The following is a 25020-nucleotide window of genomic DNA, read 5'->3' as shown; positions in this document are numbered from 1 at the left end:
TGATAAATACAAATGCTAAAGTTTAAAACCCACCATTTATTGTGTCAAAAATAAAATAAAAGATTCCATAGTTAAGGATTTAGGCACGACATAGAACCATAAAACAGGGTTTATTCTGGTGTGGACAACCCGTGAGAACTGCAAAAGAAAACGACAACAACATATCAAAACTAATTATTGTACTTTATAGCTAACTGTTAACGATTAATCACAGAAAATAATCTTATAAACTAGACAGACCTCCAGAGCTGACGTCAGGAGGGGCTAAATAATCCTCATCAGTCTTACTCTCAGGCACCAGCACTAGGGACAAGGGTGATAGAAAATGGATGGATGGTCTTACTCTCTTCTTCTCTATTGTTTCTCTTGAGTATTTCTTCTATTTATCTTCAGTTTTTACATTTCTCTCTCTCTGTGTGTGTGTGTGTGTGTGTGGAGTTAATCATTAGTCGAATCTCTCAGCTCATATAGAGCTTAAATGTAAACAAATGTATCTTCTATGAAACTTAAATACAAACAAATTCAACTAATAATTAACTGCCAGGTGGCGCAAAGGTTGGCATGTATAGCTCAAAGGAACGTTAAATGTAAAAATACTGTTACATTAATGAAGTGCATTTTAAGACTAAATATTGTCAGCATTTGGATTCTGAATTGAGGAAAATGTTGAACCAGCCCTTTAATCAAGTGTCAAACCGGAAGTTGTAAGTCAGAAGCCAACTTCAGAACCGGCTTCATGGTGTCACCTTGAATTGTGTTCTGAATGACTGAATCTGAATGAGGCTGTCCTCCTTTACTGAGAGGCTCAGTGTTAGTTCCTATCAGCAGCTAAAGGCTCGGTTCGGGTTCGTCCATGCCGTGAGGTTCCGCGTCGCGTCCATCTCCCACTCGGTTCGAAATGGGAGTGGTCCTGCGGAACCTGCAGAAGGTGGTTCCTCTCCGCCGCGCCAGGCTGCGCAGGGACGTGGACACGCTGAGACACATCCTGGGCATCCAGAAGTTCGACCTGGGCATCATCTGCGTGGACAACCGCAGGATTCAGCAGATCAACAACCTTTACAGGAAGAAAAACGCGCCGACAGATGTCCTGTCCTTCCCGTTTTATGAGGTAACCGATTCCGTTAGCTGTTAATATGACTGTTAAATGTACAGCAATAACATTACCGATGGAGTTACTGTCAAACAAAGTCTATCTAATTTGGAATTAACTTTAAAATTATATTAACAATAATATATGACAGAACCATATTTTTATTTTTAGCTAACTTCCTGTGTGAGACTTCGGAAAAAAGCGGAGTCTTCGGTTGCTGATTCCCGCATTTTCTGGAAAGAGGGACGATGGAGCAGCAACGGCCGTTAAAACCTTAAAACAGTCGCTGTGTTTAAAACTCAAAGTCGTATCGCAAACTTTGTTGAACCAAGAGTGGCAGGACCTTCTAGCGACCACAGAGGGGAAAGTTAATGTGTGTGCGGTGTTTTATTCCAGAGATATAGAAGCTTAAATTAACGGGATTGAAAGAAAAAAAAAATAGCGCCTGAAATCAGTGGCGCTCCCAAAGGAGGGGCCCGGGGGCACACAGCCATATTCTAATATAACAACACAAAGTAAAACCCTTTAATACAAATACATAAAAATTAGTGTATTTTTTGTGCCACCTCAGATCTTTTTGGTTGTGAGCTGACAGAATATGATGCTGAGTTGAAACACACTGTGGGAAAACTAGACAAAAATCTTATTTCCATATCTGCATCATATGGAAGCCCATTTCTGCCTTGAAATAAAATATAAAAGCCTTACTAGAAGCTATAATTTCTATCTTTAAAGACTTTTTTTAAATTTACCATTATGTGATACCACAGCAATACTCCTTAGAGAAATGATGTGACATTTTCTGTCAATCATGTCTTTGAAAGTCAAAATAATGAAAGGACGAACCAACTCAAGTGCCATGTTAAGGTTTTCCGCAGCTTTCAGGTGAAGTTATTTCCATCTCTGTTCTTCCAGGACCTGAGGCCCGGTAAGCTGCCCTGTCCGCTGCACAGAGATGAGCTGAACCTGGGAGACATCTTCCTGGGGGTCGAGTTTGTGATGAATCAGTGCCAAAAAGAATCACTAGACCTTCATGGTACTCTTACTGTGAGTTACGAGTGTTTTCTATTGACTCATATTTTCAGCTGATCACAGGCTCTCACTGCTGAAAAAATTATTTAAGAGCAAATTTACACCAATAAACTGAGAAAATTTGAAAATAATTTTCCATATTTTCAAGAAAAAAAACTGGAATTTTCTGTCAAATTTATGGAGCTTATAAAGTCAGACATTTGCGACAAACAACAGAAGTCTTTAAGACTGAAGTGGTAAATCTATGAGACCAGCGTCTGGATATTTTCCAAACTGGAAGCCGTAGATCCGGGCTTTTCTCCTGGATCAGAACATTTCTCGGGTTCAGATTTCTGCAGCTTCCTCCTCTCAGTCTCAGGTGTTTTCTGGATCCAGTTGAAGGTGAAAGGTCAATCTGGACCTGGAAGATTTGGCTCTGCTGCAGGAAAACAGCCTGGATTTACCAACTACACTGGAAAATATCCAGATGTGAGAGGACTTTTGGAGTTTCCCTTTCCAAATGCACAAATTTATATTGTAGTGAAATTCCAAATTTTTTTTCTTCTGAATTTCTGACATGTCATAAATAAATCTATTCAAGCTGTTGATCAGAGAAAATTTTTTCTTGCACATTTAGATTTTGACAGAGAAAATATTTTTTCCTTGTAATTATGTGAAGTGAATGTAGAAATGTTCTCAGCCATTTTTCTTTTATCTGTAAGACACCAATACTCTGTTTGCATATCTGCTCTGCTGCTCCTGCAGGCGGTCACTGCACACGGTATCTGCCACCTGCTGGGCTACCGGCATGAGACGGAGGAGGAATGGGCCGAGGTGAGTCCGCAGCTTCAACCGCAACGCCAGGTTTCACCGACAGGCGGCCATTTTGTTTCCAGCCTTATTGATCGCTATGATCACTCCTGATCAGAACAGACGGTTCTGTTCAGCTCAGAGTTGCAGTCAAATTTGATCCATATCATTTTTATTCAATTCAAAAGTACTTTATTCCAAAAAGAAGTTAAATATTGTCATAACTTATCTTCACAAAGTCGCTGTGAATGATGCAGTGGGCAGGAAGGATCTCCAGTAGCAGTCAGTCTTGCAACAAATGTGAAGAGGCCTCTGACTGAAGCCTCGTGCTAACGGCTCGCTGGATGAGACCAGCAGATGTTTAAAGTCTGTCTGGTTGCAGAGATGCTGGAGTAGGGGATGAAGAGATGGACTCAACTTCCTCCTCCTCTCTGCATCCTTTTCAACTCGTCTGGGTTTGGGGTCAAAGTTCAGCTGTTTCTTGAAATGGTAATGAGCTGCTCTGAGTGGTAAAAACAATATCTAGTTACCATGGTTACCCATAACGGTTTGAAACTAAAACAGAGAGAAATGTCAGGAAAAGGAAGCAGTTTAAGGAAGGTGTTGCTTCCTGTGATCCATGACGGAAACATTCAGATGAAGAATCTGTTCTTTCCTGGATCTTTTAAGGAAGGAGAAATTATTAGGAATATTCTCCTAAATATGATTTTTAAATCGTTTTCATGTCCAAAATGTTTTAACATTTTACCAGTAAATGCATGGATCCGCCTGCTGAAGGTTATCAATGATGATATTTTGTTGCAGATGCTGCAGAGGGAGCGATACATCCTGAGCGAATACAACAGACTGACCGGCCGCCATCTTGAGCCGCTCATGAAGGCGTTCAGCCCTGAAACGTGACGGCCGCGGACCGGCGCCGCGGACCGGCGCCATGCTGAATGTTTTGCACTAATTCAACCCACTGCTGAAGTTTAATGGTTTCTATGTGAAAACACCGACTGCTGGAAGGACATTTACAGCAGAACAAAAACTGAAAGTTATTTAAAAAAAAGAACTAATCCAGTTTGTTTTGACTATAATTTTATTAAAATCTGCTTTCAGGAAGAATCAGTCGAGTATGAAGGGTAGAAAAGCTTCTCACTCTCACTGCATAAATACATTTCAGCCTCTCAGGGTTTCACTCAGACAGCAGGAAGTCGGCTGGACTTCAGCTCTGCCCAAACTGATCATTTTAAAAAGAAATCATCTTATGCGGGTAAATTATGACCGACTTGTTTCATTTTACAGTGGATTAAAAACTATAAACAAGGATTCTCCTCTAGATAAATACAGGAACAGTTTCTCCTGGGCCGACGGGCCGCTACGCTGCAAACACCAGAACCATCTGCTAGCTTTATACAAATGAGGTCCAAACATCCAAAACCAAACAAAGCTGTCAAAATAAAGCTCATAAACACGTTTAGAAAAGTTCTCTTAGGAGGCACAAGTTCAAAACCCAGTAATGCCGAGTCCAACTCAGGAGCTCAGTAACTAACAGACAGAACCGAACACAAAGCAGCACAAAAGCAACGGAAAGCATCCGACCCAGAACCTACGTATTGCACCAAACGGACCCGCTAAACACAGCAAGCCTCTAGCTCTGCCACAGATTTACTCAAACATAGAATTTCTTTATTCAGTAGAGAACTAAAGATCTGCAAACATAGAACCAGAACCAGCAGCTCTGCTGAAACCAGGACAACAACAAAAAACAGAAGAAAAAAACAAAATGGCCTCAGACATGGAGGCCAAGTTTGATCCGCTGAATGTTTGAGTCGTGACACTTCGCCGTCTGAGTAGAGGAACAAACGGAGGACAGCGCCACCTAGCAGGAACCAGCAGGATGTGCAGAGCTCAGAGCGGCTGCAGGACGTTCCTTCCTGCTTCAGAGGCGATGCTGGATCCGGACCGCTCCACCTCTGACAGCTGCTCGAAGACATCCCTGAAACAGACAGACGGCCTGCGGTCAGCCCAGCTGATGGAGGAGCAGCTGGAGGGTTTGGGTCGGTGACTGAGCCTCCAGGACCCGGTCCAGCTGGACTCCAGGTCCCGGCCCGGCCGGCTGGACTCCAGGTCCCGGTCCGGCCGGTCTCCAGGTCCCGGTCCGGCCGGTCTCCAGGTCCCGGCCCGGCCGGCCGGTCTCCAGGTCCCGGCCCGGCCGGCCGGTCTCCAGGTCCCGGCCCGGCCGGCCGGTCTCCAGGTCCCGGCCCGGCCGGCTGGTCTCCAGGTCCCGGCCCGGCCGGCTGGACTCCAGGTCCCGGCCCGGCCGGCTGGACTCCAGGTCCCGGTCCAGCTGGACTCCAGGTCCCGGTCCAGCTGGACTCCAGGTCCCGGCCCGGCCGGCTGGACTCCAGGTCCCGGTCCGGCCGGTCTCCAGGTCCCGGTCCGGCCGGTCTCCAGGTCCCGGCCCGGCCGGCCGGTCTCCAGGTCCCGGCCCGGCCGGCCGGTCTCCAGGTCCCGGCCCGGCCGGCTGGTCTCCAGGTCCCGGTCCAGCTGGACTCCAGGTCCCGGCCCGGCCGGCTGGACTCCAGGTCCCGGTCCAGCTGGACTCCAGGTCCCGGCCCGGCCGGCTGGACTCCAGGGTTCTGAAGCCTTTGGACCGTTTTCTGTTTCTCCACCTGTTATCTTCACATGGCTTTTATGTTTTCCAAATTTCTCACATTTGAGTAATTAAGTTTAGTGAATTTAAACGTAACTAAACGTTTTGTGAATATGCTGTTAAAGGGGCAGCAGGTTTTACACCATCAGGTCACTGTGACCTTCAGATGTTATCAAAATGCTTTAAATATCAAATATGACTTGAAATAAAATGTACTTCACAAATTAGCACCCTGAAATCAGGCCTCAGTCTCTCTGAGGAGGAGCTGCGTCTTGAGGGCGGGGCTAGGTCCACCCAGGCGTTTTGCACAGTTGAATGGTTGCCATGGAGATGAAAGGATTTCTCAAAATGCGTGAAAGTGTCGAGGCAACTCCAGGTATGTTTTAGATGAGGGAATAATGTTGGAACGCTAAAAAGAGTAGATTTTAGGTACTACCCCTTTAATCTGGAAGCATTTAACTGCCAGAGGTTGGAAATAAATCCAGGAAACGCGTCTAGTTAAAACAAGAAACTTTCTCATCATCCCCCCAAAAAAAGATTGCTTTTAATACTAGAAGTTCATTCCTCCAGCAGATTACGACTCCTTATAAAAGGGGCCCCACTGACTCACTAACCCGATGGACTGGAAACCCACTTGTGCATGTAGAAGAAGATGTATCCGCTGCGGTCGCGGTCCCGCTGGACGGCGGCCTCCTGCGTGCGCGACACGTCCAGGTCGTTGTAGGTCAGCCACGACTGCTTCTTCATGTCGTAGACGTCGCTGATGTAATGTCCTGGGAAGAGATCAGAACCGGCTTTAATACAGGAACAGTGGTGAAAACAGGGAGGAGGAAGAGGAGCGCACCAGAGGAAGAGCTGCTCCCGATGTGGCTGACGACGCTGATGAGTCTGTAGGAGTTGGCCAGCTCTCCGGCCTGCGGATCGGAGACCAAACGCTCAGTATTTCAGATTTCAGGCAGATTTCCAGGACGGCCGGACGCCCGTTACCTCGGCGTTCCTCTTCAGCGTCTCCGCCTCGGCTTCAGTGTACTCCATGTCCAGGACGTCCTCGTTCCCGGAGTCGTCGTCCGAACCCAGCAGCTCCGGCAGCGAGTTGTTGAACTCTGCAGGGCGACAGAAACGCTGCAGTTCCTCTGAGCGCAGCGGACAGGCGGACAGACGCTCTGCCTACCTTGGAGGCTGAGCTCAGTGGCTCTCTTCAGGTCGTCGTCTTCCCTCATCTCCTGGGCTTCCTGCAGGAGAGCGGCCGGGTTCAGAGCGGGTCAGAACCGGCACCAGGCGGGTCACCTGAGTGAAGCTGACCCCCAAATTCTTCAAGTCTAACAAAACTAGTGTCAATCAACTAGGCAGCAGATCTTTTTGTTTGTGCTGCTTCTGGTTTGAAGACACAGACGATCTCTAACGTCTTTAATATTTATTCATATTTATTTATTGACAGCGGCACAAAGGAAAAGTTTTGCTGCACAGCGTTTTGTGCTGTTGGGGTCCAGCCCGAGTCGGGCGGCGGTTCTGGTCTTACGTGTTCCTGCAGGCTCTGGGCCAGCGCCTGCTGCAGCTCCTGCTCCTCCCGCTCCTGGTCCAGGTTGTACTGCTGGACCCAGTCCAGCTCGCCCTGCGGCTGCACGCCCTCCGGGGTCTGGTTCTCCTTGTTCTCATCCATGGTCAGATCCAGAGAGTCCAGGACGTCTGAACGGCACCAGAACATGCAGAGACAAACCCAAACATGTCAGGGTGAAGTTCTGCTGGTCTGGGCCAAAAACAACTTTTACTCCAGTTTGTTTCTTACTGGTTTCACACTGAATGACATCATCAGACTGACTTGGCTCTTTAAAGGGGCAGTTTGACGTTTTCCAGGCGCATGTTGCCGTTTCAAAGCACAATCAACTAACCGTGTTAAAATGAGTTGAATAAAAATGATGTTCTTATCAAACACGACTTGAAACAAATTCTGCTTTGAGCAAATCCACCAGCTGGTTGCTAATTGCTGCTGGCTAGTCTGAAGGAGTTGAGTGGGGGAGGAGCTGCGCCTCGAAGGAAGGGCTATGGCCACCCAGGCGTTTTGCCTAGATCAACGGTTGCCATGGAGATTAAAAACTTTCTCAAACATACATTAAAGAATCAAACAACTCTCCAGGTTTGTTTGTGATGACAGAAAAATAGAACATGATGGAAAGATGTAATTACATGATGCTGCCCCTTTAAAGCACAACCTGCTGCATTAAAGCTAGCGCCACCTGCAGGCTGCTTGCTGTCCGTTTCCAGCAGCTCCGTGTGATAAGCCAGGTCGTGAACGTCCGAGTCTCCGAACCCGGTATCAGGGCTGCTGGTCGGCTCGTCCTCCAGCGGCGCCGCGGCAGGAAGCCCGGCTTCCTGTCGGCTCATCTCCAGCACGGCGGCTAACATCTCGTCATCATTTATGCCACTGAATTCTGTGGAATCCATCGCCGCCGCTGCCGGCTTCTGAAAATACATCAAACTTCAAAACGACACGACCAGACGAAGAGGGCGAGACGAGCAGCGCTGAGGCTGGACCTGACCTCCTCTGGACGGTCGTCCTCTTCAGGCAGGCAGACGCTCAGGCGCCGCCTGCGGCTCACGTTCACCTTCCTGGTGGGTTCGTCTTCGTAGTCCGAGTCCAGCAGGGCGGAGCTGCAGCTGGAGGATTTCCCCCCAACCCTCCTGCACAAACATCACAGAAACCTTTAAAACTCATCACTTCAGAAGCCAAACTCAATCACACATGAAGTAAAACTTCCAAACACTGATTTGATATAATTTTAATGATTATGGCGAACAGAGAATGGAAACTCAAAATCCAGTGAATCAGAAAACTAGAATATTCAGAAAGTGTTCTAGTATAGTAGTAGAACCAGAACCGGGCTGGTGCTCAGAGGTCCAAAGTTTAAGGATGAAGGTAAAAATCAAGATACCAGATTCTGAAAAGAAACAGAACCTTCATCAGCAGACCAGGAACCTGGAGGTTCTGCTCTGTAGAGCCACTTTGTTTTATTGGTTGATGTAATAATCTGATTTCCTGAGGAATCACTAAATCAGTTTTAACCCTTTGAAATCCTGAGATAAGTTAGCACATCCCTGGACCTCAGGTTCTGGTTCTGGTTCTGGTGAAACTCACCTCTGAGGAGTCGTGGAGGAGTTGATCGACTGCGACGTTTTCAGGGTTCTGGACCTTTAGGAACGGAGCAGAAACATCATCAGCTGGTGAAACAGGAAGTGGAGGTGAAGCGGCGTGCAGCGGGCCGTACGTGGCGGGTTGGGGGGTCCAGCTCAGGCTGACGGGGGGCCGGGTGCCGTCGGTGCAGTGGGACAGCAGTGTCAGGTACCGCGGGATCAGAACCTGCTGGCCCAGCTTGCTGTTCAGGGACAGCTGGGCGTTGAAGCTGTACCTCTTCAGGTGGAGGATGAGGACTCTGGGAGGAAGACACGGTCAGATGGTTCTGTTCAGCTCCTTCACTGGGCCGGGTCAGACAGCGATACATCACTGGACAGGACCGGGACTGTTAGCCGCTGCAGCTAGCGGCCGTTAGCCGCTGCAGCTAGCGCCCGTTAGCCGCTGCAGCTAGCGCCCGTTAGCTACTATAGCTAGCGCCCGTTAGCCGCTGCAGCTAGCGACCGTTAGCTACTATAGCTAGTGATGCACACCAGCAGCCGCCACTACTACACACCTGTTACTATGGCAACCGACTGACAACAGCTCCACAAGCCGACAGAGAAGAAATTACGCTGAAGTGTATCAAACACCAAAAACACATGCAAACATTTCCCACAAAGATCAGAACACTCAGACTGTTAGTTTTATGTTTTCAGGGTTGATGTTTGTTTTGTGATCAATAAGTGATCATCTGAACACAGCTGGTTGATTAGCTAATTTAGTCTTTTTACTGACCTGTTAAAAGTTACACATTGAACCTTGTTATCTAGTTTCTGTAGTGCTGACAATTAATCGTAAAACATGGCGTCCCTTTTCAGATTCGTTGTGTGATTCAGTGCATAGCAACATGTGCATACAGCAGTCACATGACATCCGGTCCAGTAATACACATCGCCGGTTCTGGATTCTGTGGTACCTGGGCAGTTTGCTGAACTTGTGAGTAACCGTTGCAGATTTCCCGCTGCACTTTTCACACGAATATTCAATCTCCTCCATCTGGAAACAAACAGAGCACCCAGCAGACGTTAGGGTGGGTCAAAGCTAACATGATAGCTAGCATGTTTAGCTAAAGAGATGAGGAAGAGGAGGAGGACTGACCCTGAAGAAGAGGTCCAGGGAGTCCTGGATGGAGCGCAGCGGCAGCGTTTTCTTCCTGCGCGGCAGGTCGATGGAAAGGTCGTTGAACTGTTCGCGTTTGTTCACCACCTCACCGCAGCTGCAACACCAACGACAAGCATCACAGCCTCAGAACCGGCTGGCTAATGCAGAAACTAGGAGGAAGAGGAGCAGGAAGAGGAGGAGCGGGAAGAGGAAGAGGTCTCACCATTTGCAGGTGATGGTGTGCTGCACCTCGAACTCCATGTTGACGGCCACGGGGCAGGTGTAGATGCGGGAGGTGTCGGCCTCGTCGCCGGGTGTCGCCACCGCCTCCGGAGGGTTGTCACACGTCACCGAGGAGGAAGAGGAAGCAGCCGTGTCGATCGCCAGGCTTTTGTTCATCTTCTCTACGTCGTCCTTCAGCTGATCCAAACACTGACTCAGGAACTCGTGAGCGTCCTGACCAACAGGGACAGCTGCAGGTCACGTTTGCTCATTTTCTGGTTGAATCGTTTGGACAATTATTCCGCAACCATGGCAACAAGGTATTGGTTTTAAAACTGGGAGCAGCTGATTAACATTTCCAAACCCTCAAATTATCCCTGAACTACCTGGTAGTCCATTAGACTCGGTTTGATTATTTCTCTTCCTCTCTGCTCTGAGTCAAACCAATCTGTTCCCCTCCTGTCCTGTGGGGGCGCTGCACCAACAACCACTGAAGGAAACGACACAAAAACCTCTGAAGACACTGAGCGCAACTTCCTTCTTCACCAACAAAAACAGAGTGTCATTTGATTTTAGCGGTTGGAGGATTTTTCTTTAGTCTTTGGCTAAAGACCACGAGCCATTTCTCCTGCTAGCGCTAGGCTAGCACGCTTGTTTTGGTTGGATTTACCCAGAATGCCCTGCTCTCTAGTCCGTTCAGCCAGACTGAATCCAGAATTCACACCTCCCCAAACAAACCAAACTTTCTAAGCAAACACACTGGAGTTGGACTAAAACGGAGCCTTTCAGAGGACCAGCAAAAGCAAAAGAGGTGGATTAGCAGAGCTAGCTATCAGCTGATGTCAGGTAGAACATGCTACTGTGGAGTTTCGTCTCTGCTGCGTGGATATCATGATGGTCATGAGACATACAGCAACAATCTTTAGTCAGAGGATTCTTCAGATTCGCTGCAACACTGGCTGCTACTGGAGATCCTTCCACTCCACAGCATCAACAACAACTACATATTTAATCAAGTATTTTTGAGTTGAACTGAAGCAGCATTAGTGGTTTAGGGGCAACTTCAGGTTCAGTTTGAGGTTGTTTTTACCAACATGAAGCTGGTTCTGTCACCATGGCAACTTATGAAGCTCCGCCTCTTAATCTCTGTAACTTGAACTTTAAAATTTGCTCACATTAAAAAAAAAAAAACGAATTAACGCTTCTAGAACTTCTTGTGCTTCGTTTCCAGTGAGTCGTCTTGTTTCTGGACCTTCATGTTCACTTAATGGTCAAAGACTTTTTTTAAACTTTCTAAAAATCAGAGATAAAATGGTTTAAAAACAGTCTGGATTGATGGGCAGGTGAGCCTGACCTCCACTAGAGGACCTTTGGATCTTTTAGTTTCCGGTTCATTCAGCTTATTCCTCGGTGTGGGTCTAGTTAAAGTCTCTGCAGGAACGTGTTAACGCCACAGAAAGGAAGCAGGAAGTCTTACATTCTGCACGTTTCCAGAGAAGCGCTCAGCCGTGGAGGAGATGGCGTTCTTCACCTTCCTCAGCAGGTCCTTCTTGGTTTCTGGACAGGCCACATCCTTCTTCACCATCAGGTGGGCGAAGCGCCTGCAGACGGACGCGTGGCGTCAGAGATCGGGTCAAAGTTTCAGTGAAGCGGCCAGCGGGCGGCGGCGAGCCTCACCTGAGCAAGGCGTTGACAGGAACCTTCTTCCAGGTGATGCTCTGCTTCAGCATGTCGTTGGAGAACGAGGGGAGGCTGAACAGCGACTGCAGGATGGCGTTCATGTAGCACGTGTTGCCCAGGTTGGAGAACCTGCAGAAAGTCACGGTTATTTTGGCGTTGGGTCAGGCTGACGCTCGTTTGTGCTTCAGTTTGCTCCGGAACGGCAGGGTGCCTCACCCCTGCAGGGGCGGCTGCGGCTGCGCCAGGCTGGACGGTCTCTGCTTGTTCCAGCCGTAATCCAGAGACGGACGGACTTTCTTAAAGGGAGTGGAGTGGTTGGGCAGCATCAGGCTTCTCTTGGTGGTGGAGGTCTGAGCGGCGCCGGAGGCCCTGAGGACCGTCAATAAACGTCACGCTCTCCGCTGGCGGTGAGCCGAATCGCCTCACCTGAGAGGAACTCACCTGTCCAGGAACGAGTGGCTCTGGCCGTAGTCTTTGGTTCCAGATCGGCTGCCGTAGAACGACGTCGGCTGAAGAGGAGTGGAGCCCAGCGGGGCTGCAGACGGAGGAGAGGAGGAAAGACGGAGGTAAACAGGAAGCCAGAGGAGCAACACAGCTGAACACGGAGCTTTTAAAGCAGCTGCTGGTTTAAAAAGTCACAGGATTTGATACTTATTTGAAAAAACATTGCGAGATTTATCAATATTCACCTTTTAAAAAGAAAAAAAAAAAAAACAAACACAAAGTTGCTTTCAAAATAAATAAAAAATAAATCACTAGTCGCTAGTCACGTTATTGAATAAAAAAAAGGTTACTAGATTTGTTGCTGGTCGTTTTTTGAGTAAGAAAAAAAAGTCTAGATTTGTCACTTAAAAAAAGATAAAAGAAAAAGGCACTTTGAAAAAAGTCAAAACATTTGTTGCTTCTCCCTTATTTGGAAAAGAAAAAGTTGATTAATCTTTTATGTGTCTTTAATGTGTGGAATAACCTGAGGTGGTTACAGAACATGGTTTTATTCAATTGATCTTCAGAATAATAATCACAAGCTGCAGTCCTCATTTCCAGACCGTCTGAAACACATGTGGGGCGTCATCATTAACATGACGGTCCTCACAGCGCAGCGGTTTAAACAGTGGTGAGGCGTTGGGGGCGGAGCCAACCTGAGCTCCGGTTCTCCTCCGTCTGCTTCAGTTTATCTTTGCAGCTCAGCAGAAACTTCCTGGACGGGTCCGAAGTGGCCTTGTTGTTGCTGAAATCACAAGTGATAAAGTGTTTTGTTTGCTTTCTGTTGGTAAAACATCAACGCGTCGCCGCGGCAGCAGCTCTCACCTGGAGGAGTCGTTCTCCTTGGGGTAATCCTCCGTTAGGTCGCCTTCAGAGTTCAGCAGCCTCTTCCTCTTCTCCCCCCTGAAACAGGCAGCAACAACAAGCTGCACCAAACTGACCTGAACACGGCTGGGTTTACAAAGGGACGCTGGCGCCCCTCCCCCACCTGTTTTCAGAGAGTCCGCTCCGTGTCGGCGTGGAGGCCGCTCTGCTCGGGCTGCTCAGAGGTTTCCGAGGAGTGGAGTCGTCCCGGCCGTCGGCGCTCTGCCGCCTCGGCGTGGTCTGAGTGTTTGAGTCAAACGTTCAGCCTTCGTCTCTCTGACTGAGCTCAGCGCTCAGGTAAACACCGATGCTCACCTGTCTGTCCCCAGACGGGCTGTTCTCGTTCTTCATGGGCCGGTTGCCGAGCACGCCGAAGTTGGCACTTCCATGGGACGATTTCAAGACTGAGGGACGACAGGAAGCACAGCTGCTCGCATTACAAACACATATTTCCATCATTTATTTATTTTTCTGCCTATTCAACTTGCCTTGCTGGATTTTACTCTTAATAAAAACAAGTTTAGTTTAATTTCATCTTTAATTTTTTATTAAAACATCTTAAAAAATAATTTGTTTAGAAAACGTTATAATTAACTCCAGAAGAAGAAACCCAACTTAAAACTGGTTGAACACTAATAAATGGAGAAACTCTGCCACCTGCTGGTAGAAACTGCACCTGCAGGCACCGTAAACAATGTTTACAACTAAAAACAAACATTTTTACCTGTAAGGAATTCAAGAACAGCATTAACTTTGTGACTTTTTGTAATTTTATGATTTTCTGCCATAATTCTGAGTTCAATTTAAAACATTTTGATTGAAGTTTTTCCAGATCTGACTGGATGAGCGGCGAGCGGCATGGCAATTACCCGATTTTCCTTGCTTCAGTTTCTCCAGGTACTCCTTGGTCCTCTGAACCAGCTGGGCAGGCATTTTATCCAGGGTGATGACGCTGTTGTCCTTCAGGGTCAGCATGATCCGGTTCAGGTTCTGGGTAAAGCTCTTCACGTTCTGATTCAGCTGCAGGCAGCAAAATAAATTCACTTCAGTCAAATTCATCCTCCGTTTACACACTATGCATCACTTCACCATGAGCAAAGAAATAAATAAAAAACCTGCAAAAATTAATGAAAATAGATGAAAACAAATAGAAAAACATAAATACAATGATAAACACACAAAATACATTTAAAATTATATAAAAATTAATTACATGGATAAGTAAAATTAAAAATTTAAAAATAAATAAAAACAGATAAAAATAAGTGAATGAATAAAACAAAAAATGTGAATAAATAAAAATAAATGAATAAAAAATAAAAATTTAATGAAGAAAAAATATAAAAGAAAAATAAATTTACAGTAAAAACATAACTAAAAATAATAAAACCAAATGTCAAAAATATAAATATTAATACATCATTTATAAGAATAAATGTAAATAAAATAAACCCTGCAGTTGGCCGCAGAGTGACCAGGTTCCTGCCGTCTACCTGGAAGGTCCTGGCTGCTCCACCGCTGCTGTATCTCAAGCTCAGGCTGACTTTGTTGTCCTTCTCCAGGATCTCAAACGTTCCCTCTTTCCACTTGGTGGTGCCCAGGTCCATGCTGTTGAACCGGATCTTTACCGTACCACCACTGGAGAGTTTGGGCCCCAAGGCTGCCATGGCTTATTGTCCCAACAACTCACCGCCAGAAGATTCCTAGAAGCAGAGGAAGGTTTGCGTTAGCATGGAGACGAAGTTATGAACAGCAGTAATAGTTGGTAACATGGTAAATATCGTCAGTAATGCCCGTATGCTGAGTGTTAGCATGCCATGCCAGTCTGGGGGCTGTTATATAGCACTCTTCAGTTAGAGGCTTCTTAAGCTTTCATGCAACAACAGATATGGAAGACAGCATTTAATTTCCTTTGGAATCAGGGATAGCGCTGTATGTCCAATAACCCAGCGTTAAACTTGAGGTTCTAGCAGCAGCTCTCTGCTTTATTCAATGACAACAAAGCCCATGTCGACCGGAACCAATCCAAGAGGTTACAACCCAAAAATCTTATCCTCAGAGGAGATCCAATCTCCCAAAAAGATGAGAAAATTCCTCCTGTTTTCTGTTTGCCCATCATTAGTTTAGCCTGCGGTTCGCTTCAGCTAACACCGACAACTCTCTGCCGCTGCGTTTGATGGCGACGACGTGAATTATTCTGACAGAACAGAACACAGAGGTTCCGGTCCGGATGAGCCCCGGGAAGAACAGCCAAGCCCAGTTAAACGTCTGGGAGGCAGGGAGCTCCGTCTTATTCTCCGCGGGCGCTGAATGGATGGAGGAGGCCGACATTAGCAGAGCTGCTAGCAGCAGCCGCTAGCTGAGTGGCTAATTACTGCTTGTAACTTGGTGATGGAAACAGAGTCACAGCGTCATTAACTCGTCGGCTCTTTACCTGAAGACGGCGGAGCACGCGCCTTCGGACTCACAGAATGTGGTTCGGTGTTTGTGGGTTGTCCTCCGGGAACAGAAAGTTAGTTTCGCCGGCATTCACTTGCTCTCCGGTGGGTCTCTTGTTGACAGTGAACGCGACGCTTCGCAGCAACGCGCGATGATGGCGGGAATGTGAACGTTTACAACGGAAAGGAGATGGTGATGGGACTTTCGGCTCTCTTCCGGGATCCATGTCATTTCGCTTCATGTGGTATGAATTTCTTAATGTTTTAATTAAACAGTTTGAACATTTGTACAAAATAACGTGGCATGTAATAATAAAGAGAGAAAAATACGTCAGTTTGTGAAAGTTTCCTAGCTTTATAAAAGACTCGGAATCCATGTGAATAATTTTTTGTTGTTGTTGAAGTTTTCTTATTATTCCTTTTATTATTAAGAAAAAGAGTTTACTAACAAAACAAGGCAACAGTGCAGCGCCAGCCCAAGGTCATATGGAAGCTTATGACATGAATAAGTTAAATACTAACCCAATTCAAGGAAATCATTTTTGATCAATCAACTGGCCAATTTTAACGTAATTTAGACCCGTCTTGAGGAGTAGCATAGAATGCCTTTATTGCCCCTGAAGCAGAGCTTACTACAAAATGTGGATTGCTGCGCCTTCAACCAGGTGCAAAGTCATTTAACTGTCACACATTTCCACCTGTACATAATTTATGCAACTTATTTACAACTGCAACTCCTCTTACTTTCGACTTTTAAACATTTCTGGTTTGGCCTTGCTGTCAAATGATGTCTGAAATAAGAAAGAAACGGTTCGCAGCAGAAATGGAGTTGCACATACGTTTGTCAATGAACCAGCGTTTTGAGCCGGATCGGTCACGATCAACACATCCACAACACGAGAACGGGGCTATTCTTTCCTCTCGCGATATTTGTCACGTCCGCATCTCGTTAGCTTCCATTGCTGAACAAAAACAGAAAGATTGTGTTTACTGAACGAGGCGCAGGCAGTTTAAAAGTGCATATCGTGTTTTAAATAGATACAAGTGAAAAGTTTAGAGTTTGATTGTTTAGCTGATACGCAGAGTTTCAGAGTAATAACTGGAAAACAGGGAGAGGTCCGGAGAATGCTGACGACGGGAGCGGTGAGTGTTTAACAGGAGCGGGTTTTAACTCGCTGTTTTACTCCAACAAACTAATTCTGGTGGATTAGCATCATTATAAACACTGATTGGACCTATTTTACACATTTTGTTAGGAAACAACTCTATGCTTGTTTTATGACTGATTTACTCTATCTGATGGAATCGTAGCTCCACATTTTATTTTTCATTTTAAAATAACGATTAATGCTTCAGGGTCGGTTTTAATTGAACTAGGCGATAATTGGCAATAACACGTTGTTCTAATCATATAAAAGTTAGTGAGTAGTTTTTGAAGGTTTCACTCATTTTCACGTAACTGTTTTGAACCAGTTTCAGAAAAAAACACAGATTAGTTGGTGTTACAGGATCTTGTTCCAAAGACGATCTTTGTGAGGCCCAATTAGGAGTGGTTAGACTTTGGAAGAGAAGAAGAAATGGACACTTGGTTAAAACTGCTTCTAAGAGATCAAAACAAAGCAGTAAAGAGAAAGGTTTCTATAAAAGTGGAGGACTCTTAGCCATGGTTCTCAAGCTGTGGTCCGTGTACCACTGGTGGTCCGTTCAGTGACAGATTCATTACAAAAAAACAAGCCAGTTTATTAATTAACCAACTGTAAAATGTGATTAAACAAGCAGAGATTGAAACCTTTGCTGTATCTGGAATAAAATTTGGTTGATTGAGTTTAATAAGTTACCTTCATGGATGTCTAGTGAATGGCAGCTTCAGCAGCACAAACTACGTGGATCTGTCAACAACAAAAGCTGCAGAAACAGTAAGAACTTTTATTCAAATCTGAATTTATGTGCTGTGGGCCTGATGGAGACTGAACACTACAGTGACAACATTCGGAGCAGTGAATGAATGAAACCATCATTCCTAAAATGAAATCAGTGGATAAAATGGTTGAGTTCTTTTTTTTAATGAGAAATAAATGGAAAAGACTAAAACTTCAATTTATTCAGGAGTTTTCTTTTGTTTCCAATAATTTTGTATTAATATTTTAGCTTTTGCTTACTTGTAGTAAAGGGGAGTATTATGTAAAATAAACTTTTTTAAGCTTTACATCATGTTATCATGTTATTCCCTCTTCAAAAACATACCTGGAGTGTTGCCGTAATTTTTAATGCATGTTTGAGAAATCATTTAATCTCCATGGCAACCACTCAGCTGTGCAAAAATCCTGGTTGGACCTACCTCCGCCTTCCAGGCAAAGCTCCTCCCCCACTCAGCTCCTTCAGACTAGCCAGCAGCAATTAGCTGACAGCTGAGCCCATCATATGAGCTGCTGCTCAGAGCAATGCTGTTAAAAACAATAAAGGGTTAATAGAGGAGCCATGTTGGGACAACTTCCTGGAGGCGGAGCTTCAGAAACAGCAGAAGGTTTTAAAGAGACAGAGACCCAGTTTCTTTTAAGTCATATTTGACTTAAAAGAGTTTTTATAGCAACTGAATTTACATGGTTACTTGATTGTGCTGTGAGTGGCAGTATGGGCCTGGAAAACAGAAAATAATCCTGCCCTTTTCAAGACTTGCTAAATTTGCTGCCTAATTCAAGCAAAATTCTCTTCTGATGGAGGACTGGAACAGGAGGGTGTGAGGTGACGACGATCCGGTTAATGTTTCTGTTTGGTTCCAGGCCGTCACCAACGTCACGGCGCTGGCCCAGGTGGACCGGGAGAAGATCTACCAGTGGATCAATGAGCTGTCCAGCCCGGAGACCAGGGAGAACGCTCTGCTGGAGCTGAGCAAGAAGCGGGAGTCGGTGCCGGACCTGGCCCCCATGCTCTGGCACTCCTTCGGCACCATCGCCGCGCTGCTGCAGGTCAGAGCCTCGGCCCGCTCCGGCCCGGTTCCGGTCCAGACTCTGGCTAATTTCTCTCTCTGGTTGCAGGAAATAGTGAACATCTACCCGTCCATCAACCCCCCCACCCTCACCGCTCACCAGTCCAACAGGGTGTGCAATGCGCTGGCGCTGCTGCAGTGCGTCGCCTCGCACCCTGAGACGCGGTAAAACCCAAACCGGGTCCAGTTTCTGCTCCTCAACCTCAGAAATGTTCTAACAGAAAAACAGACATTCTGAAAAGTTTAAAAAAATGAGCTGGAAAAGAATCTAATTTTTAGTTTAAGCTAAAATATTTCTGAAATTCAAAGGTCAAAACCTTTCCCACCATCAGGTCGGCGTTCCTGGCGGCTCACATTCCCCTCTTCCTGTATCCGTTCCTGCACACAGTCAGCAAAACGCGGCCCTTCGAGTACCTGCGCCTCACCAGCCTGGGAGTCATCGGTGCGTCTCTTCAGGAGCTCCGCTGGTTTACGTCAATGTTTACAAGCAGATCATTAAATGTTTGTTTTATAGGAGCTTTGGTGAAAACAGACGAACAGGAAGTGATTAACTTCCTCCTAACGACTGAAATCATCCCGCTGTGTCTGCGCATCATGGAGTCAGGGAGCGAACTCTCCAAAACGGTGAGGTTTTTAAAAAGTTCCCAAACGTTTTTGAATTTGGAAACGTTTGAGTCGGAGCGTTTATTAAACCGAGCTAAAGCTGCGTTTCCTCCAGCCCAGTTTTGTTGCAGTTTTGGTTCCGGTAGAACCGAGTCGACCCGACTGTCAGCTGTTAAACTGCCTGAAGCCCTGCACACCAAGCTAATGCAAGAATGGTCCATTATAGCCTATTTCTTATTTTTATTTTGATTTATTTATTACAACAAAGACTGAAGATTCCCAGCATCACAATCCTACTTTTTATTGTTTTCATTATATTTTATACCAGGAGAGATACCTGGCAGTTTGATCAGCATTCATCATGTCGTTGAGGCCGGATCGATGTTTGGAACATTTTTATTTAACTCCTCAGTAACTTCTGGTTATTTTTCTGTCTGGTTGTTTTAAAATGATGAAACATTTTTTAATTATTTGGACATTTTGTTCCAAATCATGCTTCATGTTCCCTGATGTCGAGGGAAATCTGTCAGAAAGATCTAAAACTTCTCTGATTTCAGTTTTTATTGTTTTGTAAAACCTGCAGCAGCAGAACCAGACGTTCTCCTGGGATGATTTTCCTCATTTCAGAATCTAAACTGATCTTTAAAAACACTCAAATGTTCTTTCAGTTGAGTAGCTCAGTTGAGTTTTCCTGACTATCCCATAATTCCCGTTTTCCCGTCAGGTCGCGACCTTCATCCTGCAGAAGATCCTGCTTGACGACACCGGCCTGGCTTACATCTGCCAGACCTATGAGCGTTTCTCCCATGTGGCCATGATTCTGGTGGGTTTCTCTGCCGGATTCGGCCCGGGTGTTCACGCTGCTGCAGCGTTCCCATCATGCTCTCTGTCTCCTCAGGGGAAGATGGTGCTGCAGCTCTCCAAGGAGCCGTCGGCCCGACTGCTGAAGCACGTCGTCCGCTGCTACCTGCGCCTCTCAGATAACCTCAGGTAGACGGGAGGAAAACTCAGCATTTCTCATTTCAGGATGTGTTTATAGTTTTTGGGGTGAGTTGGCACCACTAGAGGGCGCCGTTCTGACTCCCGGATACAGCCGTTTTTTTTCTCATCTTGACGTTTTTGTTGCTGTTTGGAGATGAAAACGACTAAATCAGATCCGCTCGGTGTTTAGAGGATCAGATTTCAGGATTTATTTGATGAATCCCAGCAGAGGAAAGCTTTGAGCTGCGTCTTTAAAGGCCTGGAAACATTGAGTTTAATCCAGAGATTTTCCAGTTTGGAAAAGGAAACAGATTATTGAAAGGTTTTTATATTTTCAAATCATTTTTATGTAAAATAGTTTGTTTCTCCATCCATCCAGCAGCAGGAACTTTATTGTGAAGTTTTTGTATTTATAGCTAAATGATGAGCTTTGCTAACAGTTGGAGGTAAGATGGAGGAACCCAGTTTGTTCTAAAGATTCTGACTGGTATGGTTCTGGTACTGGACACTTCCTCTGTACGCTTCTCAGTGGAATACGTCAGCGGTTTGGATCGATGGCTGGCCCAGCGCCCCCTGCTGGGCTCTTCAGTCGCTGTTGAGCAGCGATTATTGTTTTCATTCATGGAAAGTTTCCACCAAGCTGCTCAAATATCTTTTACTTTCTGAACCTCCTCCTGCAGAAAGCCCACAGTTTTCATACATAACATGTAAAGAAGTGCCCAATCTTCTGTTAAAATATCCAACATCGGCCCAGTTTTACATCTGCTCCCCCTGTCTAGAAAAATGGCCTCCACCTGCTGACATTAATGCAGACACATTTCCCATCACCTGTTTGCAGAACATGATTAGTATCAGTCAGGAGCAGGATGCAGTAAAATGCTTCAGACATTTCAAAACAAAGGAATTTGAAGAACGTGCAAAACATTTCTCAGGACACGATATGTCTGCGTTTGTACCGAGTGATGTTTGTCATTTTTTAATATAGTGGTGGGGAAAGTCATATAATATCTTCAATTATTGATTATTATTAGTATCAAATATTGTACTGGCCCAGATTTTAGTATCGGTTCGTTCTTAAAATGTTCATTTCGAGTTGGATGAAGTTCTGAGCCGTTGTAGATGGAAACCGATCCGACACCCTCAGGTTTCCCCCAGGAAACTGAAAATATGAGTTCATGTTTCAAATGTTTCAGCCGCAGAGTCCAAACAAACAGATCAACGCTTTACCAGAGGAAAATGGACTGAAACTGAAATCAAACCCATGTGAACATGTAGAAACTGAAAACTGTGATCTGGCTGAATCTGGTCTGGCCTCTCCACCCAGCTCCGATTCAGCATCGTGTTTCCACTGGTCTCATGTGGTTCTGATGGTTTTGGATCAGTTGGTGTTTCGCTGCCTCTCTGCAGACAAACTCCTCCTGTTTTCTAGTCGGTTTCTCCATCAGAGCGTCTGGAACTGAACCAGCCGCTCCGATAGAACAGGACCGAAGATCAGCAACATTTTAGTTTCTCCTAAAAACATCCAGAAAGCTGCAGCTGAAGTTCTGATCCGCTCCAGTTTAGCTTTAGATTAGCAATGTTTGACATTAACCTACTGGAGGATGTTTCTTCTAGTGATGGGCCGATGAGGCCTCATTTCCCAAACTGTCTACTGTGTTGCTTTGTCACTTAGTGACATCTGCTGGATTTAGAAAGTCATTGCAGGCAAATTCGATAAAGACGGGAGAGTTAACCGTTCATCACGATGACGCCTCAGCATCGTGGAAGAGATCCGGTTACAGTAAGACAAAACCTGAAAATCCAACGTTTTTCACCTACGATGCAATAAAAGTTCATCTATGTAAACTAACTCAAATATCCTATGGGAAGGAATTTGAATAATCTGAAAGAAAAAAATGACTTTGGAATAATAAATACTTTTTGTGATAAGATCAAAATGATCCCACACGGAGAAAACTTCCTCTTCCTCTGTGGATCCATGCCGGTGAGTCAAAAATGAGCCGAAAACCAAAGAACACAAAGTATTTCCATCCAACAAAACCCAAAACGTGTCGCCACAGTTTCTCCCTCATCAACACAGTTTGGCACGTTCACATCCAAACGACAGGAACTGCATCGGTCACATGGTTTTCCTTAAAGGAACACGCACACCGACACAGGGGTTCGTCCTGTGTGCTTGGCTCATGTGCCGAGGTTCCTGTGTCATCTGGCCCATCACTAGTTTCCCCCAATAAATACATTTCGCAGCAATATTACTTATTAGTCAATAGATGTAAACAAGCAACAGTTTTTGTTGTTTTGGTTTGTTTTTTTTGTTTTTGCAGCATCGTATGACATCTGAGAGTGACATCGTCTCACTCTTAGTTTGAGAATCTGCCCGATTTTTAGCTCTGCATCATCAAAAGTCCTTTTTCTTCTTCCTGGTTTCGTGTCGGTTCCTCAGAGCCAGAGAGGCGCTGCGTCAGTGTCTGCCGGACCAGCTGAAGGACAGCACCTTCGCCCAGGTTCTGAAGGACGACACCACCACCAAGCGCTGGCTCGCTCAGCTCGTCAAGAACCTGCAGGAGGGCCAGGTGACGGACGCCCGCGGCATCCCGCTCGCCCCGCAGTGACGCCCCGGCCGGCCGGCCGCCAGCAGCCACCAAACCTGGTGCTAGGACTGTCCTCAGAGCCACGCACGGCGGACCGACCATGGACAGACGGAGGGCTTTTTGGGGCTTTTTTTTGGATTGCGAACTCTTGAATTTCAGAAACGGTAGAATACATCTTTTACTGAGACATGATATTTTTTCTGAACTGTTTGGCAGTAGTGTTTAGGTGAGACATTTCACAGATTAAATGAACAAACAGGAACTACATCAGGTGAAGCGTTGCAAAAACTGAGAGAATGTGCTGATCAACCAGAGGTTTGTGATGACATCACTTCCCTCTGATGGTCGTCTGAGTTGCTGCTGACGTTCCCGTTTGCTGCTGATACTTCCCTTAGCAACCCGTCGTCTCCAGCAACACGCTCATGCAACTTCTGATGGGTGAACTGTGTTCTGTATCGTAGGCAGCAGTTTCTGTCATGCAGCGTCCTTCTGGACAGGTTGGCTGTTTGTACAGAGATGATTTCCTGGCCTCTGAGTGTTTCTAAATAAACATTTTTCAACATATTCAGGAAATTATGACTTCATCTGTTAATGAAGTTAGTCAGATGCCAGGAGGGAAAATGTTGACACATTCCTCTCATACTAAGGATATCATGAGAAATCCTTTGGTACCATCTAGTGGTCGGAGTGTGAACTGCGCATGGTTCACTCCATTCAATTTCGCCAATAAACTCCGTAAATCTTAAGCTTGAGCTACGTTGTGCAATAAAAATATACTGAGACTTACTAATATCACCTGCATATATTAGAATAGAAATGTAACCAAAATTATTCAAATTTTAGGTGTGAAGCTATTTAGCGACTTCAGGCAACTAAGGAATGGAAATGATTAACAAGCAATAAGTAGGTATAACTGTAGAATAATAAATTATGTGAATGTATGTTGATTGTGCATCTTAGCCTTAATAAAAGAAAAATATAAATATATTGTAAGTACATATTCCAATAAAATGTTTTTATAGCCAGTGAAAGATGTCTAGTAAGTTATACAGTAAAATTATTTTTTTATATTTAACTATTTAAAAGACTAAATAAAAACTAGTATTTGCTCAAAAATACATGTTGAAATTTGATTTGTAAAACTGATTTTTGTTGCAAAAAAAGAGCTAGGAGCTCAAAAGACAATAAAACAGCATAATGATAGTTATTCAAAATCATTTTGTTTCTATTCTAAAGTCTGAATAAATACTGAAATTGAACAGCATTTTACTCAAGTGCCTGGTGTTGCTAATTAGCATCGCAGCAAAATTCTCACTAATGTTGCAATGTTCAAATTTTTAATCTTTACGTAAACGGCAAGAAAACTAGACCTGAGCGTTTACTTCTGTTACTTTTAGTGTCATTTGTTTATGCAAATTTAATCCAGTGGCTTGAAAAATCAAAACAAAAAACAGGTCAACTCTAAATGTGCCATCAGGTTTTAAAAACAGTTTTGTCTTATGTTTTGGGGAAGGTAATGAGAGACTTGGTGGAAAGTCCTGGTTGTAGTTTGAAGCTCTGGAGCCTCACAGCCTTAATGAGGCTCATTTCCTGCAGCATCATGGACTCCATTAACCCCTCAGACCAGGACGGATGGACAGGAAGCATCACGGAGGAAAAACACCTGAGTCTCATCCCGCTGGGAGACGATCCGCAGTTTAAAAGCTGCAGCGGCTCAAATGGAGCCGAGCGATCAGGCCGAGTTTCCATCTGGTTCTTCACCAACACTTCACCAGTTTAACCCTTTATTTACCAGCATTTAAAACTCATGAGTTATACTTCTTCATGTCATAAACATGAAGTATTAATGAATGTTTATTACTGTTATGTAATGTCATTCAGTAAATAAAGACACTTTTAATGCAACTTTGAATTAAAAATGTCATTATTTGCAGGATGACAACAAACATTCATAAAGTGTTACCATTTATTGATGACATCATCTCCTTGGTGCAACGGCATATTGAGGCTGTTACACATGAGGGGAAAAGCAGATTGTCAGATTTCTGACCAAAAAAAAGTCTGACATTTAGAGACTAATCTCAAATTTTCTAGAAAAATCATAAAAAGTAAAAATTTTTCGACTTTTCAAGTTTTTCCAGAAGATTTCTGATGCGTTGTATGAACCTGTGTGATCTGGAGAACTGGGTTTACTGGGAGGAAAATGTGAAGCTTTGCAGCCGGAGATCAGGACTCTGTCCTTTAGTCACTGTTTGGTTTGATTAGATTTAAATGCAGTTTTATCAAGAAGATCTCCTCCCTCTCTACAATCAGAGGAACTGAGAGTGAGCCTTTAATGGAGGTTATTGTTCTC

The 25020-nt window shown here is 45.1% G+C and overlaps 3 protein-coding genes across 4 annotated transcripts; 2 read left to right on the top strand and 1 right to left on the bottom strand.

Annotated features, from left to right (window-relative positions):
- Positions 1-707: 707 nt before the first annotated feature.
- Positions 708-4018, top strand: LOC106916306 (ybeY metalloendoribonuclease). The gene is made up of 4 exons (XM_014984509.2): positions 708-1108; positions 2006-2137; positions 2867-2935; positions 3716-4018. The coding sequence occupies exons 1-4, from the start codon at positions 899-901 to the stop codon at positions 3809-3811; spliced, it is 507 nt and encodes a 168-aa protein (XP_014839995.2). The 5' UTR covers positions 708-898; the 3' UTR covers positions 3812-4018.
- Positions 3975-15699, bottom strand: usp37 (ubiquitin specific peptidase 37). Its single transcript, XM_014984507.2, has 24 exons — positions 15503-15699; positions 14562-14771; positions 13938-14088; positions 13384-13472; positions 13193-13308; positions 13030-13107; positions 12861-12949; positions 12163-12256; positions 11938-12090; positions 11719-11850; positions 11519-11642; positions 10043-10275; positions 9817-9934; positions 9635-9714; positions 8813-8977; positions 8683-8736; positions 8087-8228; positions 7784-8009; positions 7069-7235; positions 6721-6781; positions 6537-6652; positions 6394-6463; positions 6184-6322; positions 3975-4892 (listed from the first exon to the last, which is right to left on the bottom strand). Exons 2-24 carry the CDS (start codon positions 14733-14735, stop codon positions 4805-4807), a joined length of 2859 nt encoding a protein of 952 aa, XP_014839993.2. The 5' UTR covers positions 14736-14771; positions 15503-15699; the 3' UTR covers positions 3975-4804.
- A 725-nt stretch (positions 15700-16424) lies between these two features.
- Positions 16425-23231, top strand: cnot9 (CCR4-NOT transcription complex subunit 9). Of its 2 annotated transcripts, XM_014984511.2 has the most exons (8): positions 16426-16649; positions 18287-18472; positions 18542-18657; positions 18825-18934; positions 19007-19116; positions 19820-19918; positions 19994-20085; positions 22520-23231. In XM_014984511.2, exons 1-8 carry the CDS (start codon positions 16632-16634, stop codon positions 22686-22688), a joined length of 900 nt encoding a protein of 299 aa, XP_014839997.1. In that variant the 5' UTR covers positions 16426-16631; the 3' UTR covers positions 22689-23231. The 2 variants fall into 2 exon arrangements, with proteins under 2 accessions (XP_014839996.1, XP_014839997.1); XM_014984510.2 differs by having other exon boundaries at positions 16425-16649; positions 18825-19116.
- The last annotated feature ends 1789 nt before the right edge of the window (positions 23232-25020 follow it).

Source organism: Poecilia mexicana, unplaced genomic scaffold (genome assembly GCF_051168715.1).
Source record: "Poecilia mexicana isolate PSO_F unplaced genomic scaffold, ASM5116871v1 scaffold_2, whole genome shotgun sequence".
Classification (NCBI taxonomy): domain Eukaryota; kingdom Metazoa; phylum Chordata; class Actinopteri; order Cyprinodontiformes; family Poeciliidae; genus Poecilia; species Poecilia mexicana.
This window is presented reverse-complemented; position numbering and strand designations above follow the sequence as displayed.

What these genes read in the sequence shown, in the direction of transcription:
- LOC106916306 (XM_014984509.2), top strand. Translation starts at nt 899, where the DNA reads ATGGGAGTGGTCCTGCGGAACCTGCAGAAGGTGGTTCCTCTCCGCCGC. An exon ending in TGTCCTTCCCGTTTTATGAG is followed by an intron (nt 1,109 to 2,005) that starts GTAACCGATTCC and finishes CTGTTCTTCCAG; the next exon opens with GACCTGAGGCCCGGTAAGCT. An exon ending in CGGAGGAGGAATGGGCCGAG is followed by an intron (nt 2,936 to 3,715) that starts GTGAGTCCGCAG and finishes ATTTTGTTGCAG; the next exon opens with ATGCTGCAGAGGGAGCGATA.
- usp37 (XM_014984507.2), bottom strand. Translation starts at nt 14,735, where the DNA reads ATGGCAGCCTTGGGGCCCAAACTCTCCAGTGGTGGTACGGTAAAGATC. An exon ending in GAGCAGCCAGGACCTTCCAG is followed by an intron (nt 14,089 to 14,561) that starts GTAGACGGCAGG and finishes TGCTGCCTGCAG; the next exon opens with CTGAATCAGAACGTGAAGAG. An exon ending in ATCTTCTTCTACATGCACAA is followed by an intron (nt 4,893 to 6,183) that starts GTGGGTTTCCAG and finishes TGTCTGTTTCAG; the next exon opens with GGATGTCTTCGAGCAGCTGT.
- cnot9 (XM_014984510.2), top strand. An exon ending in CCATCGCCGCGCTGCTGCAG is followed by an intron (nt 18,473 to 18,541) that starts GTCAGAGCCTCG and finishes CTCTGGTTGCAG; the next exon opens with GAAATAGTGAACATCTACCC. An exon ending in GCCTCGCACCCTGAGACGCG is followed by an intron (nt 18,658 to 18,824) that starts GTAAAACCCAAA and finishes TCCCACCATCAG; the next exon opens with GTCGGCGTTCCTGGCGGCTC.